Source organism: Mirounga leonina, unplaced genomic scaffold (genome assembly GCF_011800145.1).
Source record: "Mirounga leonina isolate KUSES-001 unplaced genomic scaffold, KU_Mleo_1.0 Mir_151, whole genome shotgun sequence".
Lineage (NCBI taxonomy): Eukaryota > Metazoa > Chordata > Mammalia > Carnivora > Phocidae > Mirounga > Mirounga leonina.
In genome coordinates, this window is record NW_023270377.1 from 53,838,365 (window position 1) to 53,845,284 (window position 6,920).

General features: G+C 40.3%; 1 protein-coding gene across 1 annotated transcript in view; it reads left to right on the top strand.

The window, feature by feature from the left end:
* The window catches only part of PDE11A (phosphodiesterase 11A), a 388,181-nt gene that overhangs the window by 147,178 nt on the left and 234,083 nt on the right, over positions 1–6,920 (top strand). Inside the window, exon 3 of the mRNA XM_035007663.1 lies at positions 6,250–6,339. Within this exon, the coding sequence (XP_034863554.1) occupies positions 6,250–6,339 (90 nt within the window). The remainder of the gene's footprint in view (positions 1–6,249; positions 6,340–6,920) is intronic.

Sequence of the window (6,920 nt, forward strand, 5' to 3'; positions counted from 1 at the left end):
GCACAAGCAGGGGAATGGCAGGCAGAGGGAGAAGCAGGCTCCCTGATGCGGGACTCAATCCCAGGACCTTGGAATCATGACCTGAGCTGAAGGTAGACGCTTAACCTACTGAGCCACCCAGGCACCCCATAAGTTTCTCTGTCTACTTTATTTGCTGCCTTGCTCTTCCTCATCTTTTGTGAATGAAATGCACCCCCGTCCATTCTCTTTAGAGGGTTAATTCTTTTTTTAAATTTTGTTTAAAGATTTTATTTATTTATTTTTGAGAGAGAGGGCGTGAGCATGAGCAGGGGGAGGGGTAAAGGGAGAAGCAGTCTCTCCACTGAGCAGGAAGCCCGAGGCGGGGCTTGATCCCAGGACCCTGGAATCATGACCTGAGCTGAAGGCAGACGCTTAACTGACTGAGCCACCCAGGCGCCCCTAGGGTGTTAATTCTTAAAGAAACAATTTCCAAAAGTATGTGTTGAATCAATCTATTCATGCCAATGTTCTTTCAAACAAAGTGGGGACTTTATGTCTCTGTGTATTTTTGGGAGACTGTTTTCTTCAAAGAGGGCACAGGTGACATTTGAAATAAAAATCTGACCTATTGTCTTTACTGAATTTGCCTAGGAAGAAAATTGCAGTAAACCAAACTATACCTCTGGAAGCAGGAATTTTCTTTGGAGACTCTAGAAAACTTCAGACTCATTTTTTACTACTTTATTTATTTATTTATTTAAGATTTTATTTATTTATTTGTCAGAGGGAGAGAAAGAAAGCAAGCACAAGCAGGGGGAGCGGCAGGCGGAGGGAGAAGCAGGCTCCCCACTGAGCAGGGACCCTGACGTGAGACTCTATCTCAGGACCCTGGGATCATGACCTGAGCCGAAGGCAGACGCCTAACCAATTAGCCACCCAGGCGCCCTTCATTTTTTTACTATTTTAAATATTCTATTCTTAAAATATGTGGAAGGTGTTTCATTATGTGAAAATAATGTGACTGCCTCCATATTTTGATACCTTATTTAACAAATTACTCTACTTGAAGACTTTATTTAGTGTTCGAGTTACAACATCTCCTGTTTCAAATCAGTGGGGTCCACCCAGCTCAGTGACGTTTTGCCTTATAGTTCCTGCCAGAGGGCGGGAGGGACCTGGGACTGCAAATCACAGGGTCAGCACAGAGGCAGACGTTGCCTGATGGTGGGAAGACCTTCTCTCACCCATGACTTTAGCGGATAGTGATGTGGTTCTTCAAGCTATTTGCCCTCAGGAGTGGAGTCCATAAAGGGGATGGCCCGAGGCCCCTCAAAGAATCTCCAATGTAGACCTCCAGTGTCCTTTAATGGTGAATAATTGGACCAGCCCTGCCCAGGAGGCTTTAATAACCTTTCTCTGTGGTCTGTAAGTTTGAAAAGGCTCAGTACCTACTGTCTTTCTTTAGGACATTTATGGAAGGTCCCAGTGCTCCCATTTTATGCTTATTAGTGACACTTCTCATGAGTTTCTAGGGCTAAAGGGACTTCTCTGCGCTGTTAAATGATTTTCAGTTTAACTCCCTTTCCGAGTGGTATGTTGTAAAGATTAATTAGCCAATGTTCATAAAGTGCTTTCAAGCTGAAAAGCACTGCACAAGGGTGTACAGACTCATTAGCTTCTTAGTCATCAAGGTTTTTTAGACCTTTTGTATTCAGAAATTGGATGATGAAGGCCAAATTAGTATTTTTTCTTGGAGGAGGGGGACTTCAAAAGGAGAAGAATAGAGCAATATCACTCTTCCTTTGTTTTAAAAAAAGACATCTGTTGCACTGGGACTGAAAAAAAGACATAAAAATTTTTATTTTTCATTATCTCCTATTTCCATACTGCTTCTGTTTCTTCTCACTTCCTCCTTTCAAAATGCATTTGCCTGATTCTCCTGGATATTTATTTAGAAACTCATTGGCTCATACTGTCATGTAGGTGTCCATAGTGGAACTGACTCTGGCCTCAGAGTGTTGAGTTGTTCTACCAATAAATGACACAGGGAAATCATTGTCTTTATAAATCAAGATCCCCTCCCAGTTTGCAATGTGTCATAAGGGTATAATATTGTCTCCATCCTCAGTAATCTTTGGCCAATATATTTAGAGTTCTATATGATTCAGTTAAGCCTTTGATTGAGGCTGGAAAAGTACAGACTGGCCACCAAAGACAGAAAGAGGTCCTAGGAGAAACAAGAGACAAAGATGGATAACCTACAAAGAATTAGATTGACAGCTGACTATTTTAGCAGCATCAGCTGCACATGATAAGAGAATAATATCGTCTAAGTATGGAGAAAAATAGCTGTCAACCTAGAATTGTATACTAAACTAAATTACCTTTAAAGATTGATCATAGAATAAGAACATTTTTATACAAAACAAAAATAACACATTTACCAGCAATGCTAAAGGATATCCTAAAGGATTCAAAAAGAGAAAAATTATTCCAGAAGGACAGAAGGAGATGCTAGAAGGAATGAAGAGGAAAAAATTGGTAAACATGTGGGTAAATCTAAATAAAGTATGAATTAATAATAATAATGTGCAGTTTGTAGTAACAAATAAGATATAAGTAAAAAAAGTAACATATATAACAGGAAGGTAAAAGTATTCCAGTGTCTTTATCTTATTTGGAAGGAGGCTAAAGATGTTATTTAGATTTTATTAAGTATATACATAGACTTTCTAGTTTTAATCACTAAAATAAAGGAAATGCAATGTAGTAGAGGGGGGAATCAATGGAATGAGACAATAAAATAAATAGCAACTAACTCAGTAAAAAGGGAATAAAGAAATTTAACATGAATCTCAGTAACTGTTCCTGGGGTTCTTACCCTACAATTACAAATACTAAGTAACTATGTCAGGGAGTTCATATCAATACGCCTACAGGATAAATGAAAAATGAAAGTCTTTTTTTTTAATTTTTTAAAAGATTTTATTTATTTATCAGAGAGAACAAGAAAGAAAGAAAAAAAAAAGAGCAAGAAAAAAGAGCTGGGCAAAGAAAGAGCAGGGGGAGGAGGAGGGTCAGAGAGAGGGACAAGCAGATTGTCTGCTGAGCAAGGAGCCCAATGTGGGGCTCCATCACAGGACCCTGGGATCATGACCTGAGCCGAAGTCAGACGCTTAACCGATCGAGCCACCCAGGCACCCCAAAAATGAAATAGTCTTAATGATATGTGAACAGCTGTTTCTGGCTTGGGATGAAATGTTCGCTAACAGCCTCATCTTGATGACACAGGACATCGGTTATGGGAGAGGAACCACAAATGTAGGGAACACACATCTTTCATAATGGACAGTAAGCCTGCAAGACCTCTGCCCCAGAGAGAGATACTCCCTTAATGATACTTCATAGTAAACAAGTCTGCTCTTCGCTCTGGAAAAAGATAGGGTTTCCCAAGGCTGTTCATTATACAAACACCTTTGAAAGAGTAGTGCCTTTGCTTGTAAGCTGTGCAGAAATGTGAGAGACCCATGGAGAGATATCTCCCAACAAATTTGAGTAAGTTTCTAAAGCCTCAGTTTTCCCATCCGAAAAATGGTATAAATGGTATGACATATGTGATTACAAGGATCAGAGGGTAGAGCACATATAAAATGCTTAACATCATATCCAAGGACTGTGTCAATATCAATTACTACTACAAATGGTTATTTCTTGAATAAAATATGAGCATGTTTATTGAATTCTTTGTTTTACAGCTCATGGATGTTTCTACTGATTAGAATCACCAAATATTAGAACTAAAAAGGAAAGATTAGCCAGTGAAACCAGGCATTTTATAGATAAGGAAATAGGTTCAGAAAGGTTAAATGACTTTTTGGTTTTCACACGGAAAAGCCATACAAAGGACAATGGTCATCTAATTTAAAATTCACATTCTTTTTAATTATACACAATGCTTGGTGCTCAATAAATATTGGTATCACAAATGAATTGAAGCAAGCCCAGGTATATTAGAAAACATTTCACGTGGGGTGCCTGGGTGGCTCAGTCATTAAGCGTCTGCCTTCAGCTCCGGTCATGATCCCAGGGTCCTTGGATCAAGTCCCACATTAAGCACCCTGCTCAGCGGGGAGTCTGCTTATCACTCTACCCCTCGCCCCTGCTTGTGCCCCCTCTCTCGCTGTGTCTCTCTCTGTCAAATAAATAAATAAAATCTTTAAAAAAAAAAAACATTTCACATATTCATTTGGTCATTCTCTCTACCTACTTGCATAACCTACAAACCATATTAAACATGGTCTCTGAAGGCAAATAAATACAGGAAAGAAGGAAGGGAGGGAGAGAGGAAGGATAGAGGGAGGGAGGGAGGAAGAGAAGAGGAAAGAAAGAAAAGAAAAGAAAGGAAGAGAGTAAAATAACCCGTATCTCCTCCTCCCCTCCACCTCCATCATAGTCACTGCCTCCACAACAGAGAAAAAACAGGAAACAAAAGAAAAGTGCTTTCTATGTGTGTAGGTAATGTTGAAAGTGGTCCCATTCTGGCTAACGACAGGGAAATTTTGGCAGAATATTTGGCAGCTTTATGTCAATAGCTTTATCCGGGCTTAGCAACAAACTTCCTAAGGCATGAGGGGGAGTAGTAAGGAAAGGGAATGAGGGGGTGACAGAAATAGCACCTCGTTCTAGGAGGCAGCATGTTGTAAGGAATGATCATCAGTTGTAGAAGAAGATGACCTGAGTTCCTGTGTGAGTTTGAGCAAGTTACTGAATTTCCTGATCTCTAAAATGTACTTAAAGTCTCTCAGTGAGAAGTTGATGTGCTATTCAGATGACGAAATGAAGTGAGCGTGTCTGGCACCTAGTAGGTCCTCATTAAATAGAAGTTCGAACCAAATTCAGTGAAGGAATTTATTCTGGAAAGATGTGTCAAAAATCAACTCACTGGTTTTGTACGTCTATCTACTCCCAATCCTGCCGTTTGTCTTTCTTCAAGAGCGGTGTTGCCATATTAGCTTCTACAGCATTGTGCTACACTTCCTGGGACCCGAGGTCAGAGTTGAGTAAGCCCAGGCAGCCAAAGCAAGATTTTAATAGGAAAGAAATGATAGGGAATGTGGATTGTCCCTCATCTTTTGTCTTTCTCAAGCCCTCTGCAAAATCACCTTCAACTCTCGGTAATTGTGTTCTGCGGGTCCCAAGGGCGTCTCCTGCGGCTCCTGCTGTTCTCATCGCTCACCCATGGTGAACACTGCACTTCCGCCTTCTGGGCATGCAGGAGCGGCTCTGTTTTGCCACTGCTCTGTACCTCTTCACAGGACATTGCAGTGTGGGGTGTGTGTGTGTGAGAGAGAGAGAGACAGAGACAGGACAGGAGACGGAGGGAGGGAGGAAGACGATGGAACGAAACATGCCCTTTTCCTTAGAGAAATCCCAAAGCAATCTTGCTCGTCACAATATTCTATGTTGCGAAGAGTCTAGGGAAATCGTTCCTTTGGTTTTTACTTGGGGCATTTTCTCTCTCTTTGGAATCAGAGATTCCAGAGATGAATTTGAGTGAGAGTGTCAGGCAGTACTGATAATAAGTGATGATGAAATGATGAGCAAGTCTTTGTTAGGATGGAGCCCACCACACCGAGCTGTTTCTTCCCATAGGAGAAGTGTGCTCTCTGAAAGGATCCCCAACCTTTCCTCAAACAGGCTTCTGTAGGATCATCCCACACATTTGCCTTCACATCCAGTTATGTCAACAGAACAGTGGGCACAATTTGAGCTCTTTTGCACAAGGCTATTAGGCCCTGTGGCCTCTAAGTTCCTACTGGGCCAATCTACCAGGCATACTGAAATTTGTAGCTAGCAGTGTGCTAGGGTCAAGCTGAGAACCCTGGTAAAGATACACATGTACAAGGAAATTGACTCAGAGCCTGCCGCCCTCCAAATATGAATGTGGACACTTGCCTTACATTTTAGATATATGAGTTGATTCATTTATTCCTTTTTCACTGATCAAAGAAGGAATACACGGATGATTTAGGTACAGTTCCTGTATTAGTCATCATTGTTGCTTCACTATATGTGCTCATAGATGTGACTGTCCCTAGTTAAAGCTTGATTGAGACCATCTTAGAGTCAACTCTGAAAAATATCCCTTCTAAAGTTAAGATACTCGTATCACTAATTCCATACTCGATTTCTGTGTTGAAAAGAAAGTATTAAAATCAGGCCAATGCAAGGAATATAGCATTTGGTGCAGTAAGGTTTTAATGTTCTTAACACTCTCTCTGCCCCCAGGTTATGCAGATGTATCTTCCATTTTGTGGAATTGCCATATCTAATGCTCAGCTCTTTGCTGCCTCAAGGAAAGAATATGAAAGAAGCAGGGTGAGTAGAAAGAAACGCTGTTCACAACCCTCCAAGCTCTCTGACTTTCAAGGGTCTGTGAGTCATCATGTCTTTTAAAAACAGCAGATGATGTTTGAATAGTACAGGAGTCCTTTTTATTTGTTTAATCCTTCAAGTTTATGGTTGAAGATACCTTTGAGGCAGTAAGTGCAAATGGAAGTGTATACAAATTCTCTGTTGTTTGGGGCAAATAGTACCAGCTTCTTTTAAAAATGAAATTAATTTCACATCTGTACTGTAAGGTAGTAGATATACTCTTATTTGTAACTTTGAAACAATAACACACTTTAGCTATATTTTTACAATTTAGTTTCTTTAAGAAGCAAGATATGTTACAAATGATTTCACCCCACCTCATAGATTTTGCTTTTGAATTGAAAGCTTTTCTGGAAGAGCACCACAAGAGAACTGGACAATAATGCAAACACTTTTATAGGATTATAAAGAAACACATACAAAGAGGGACTTTCACCAGCTATCCAGGTAAATAGGAAAGAGAGAAAGAGAGAAAAAGAAGGAAGGAAGGAAGGAAGGAAGGAAGGAAGGAAGGAAGGAAGGAA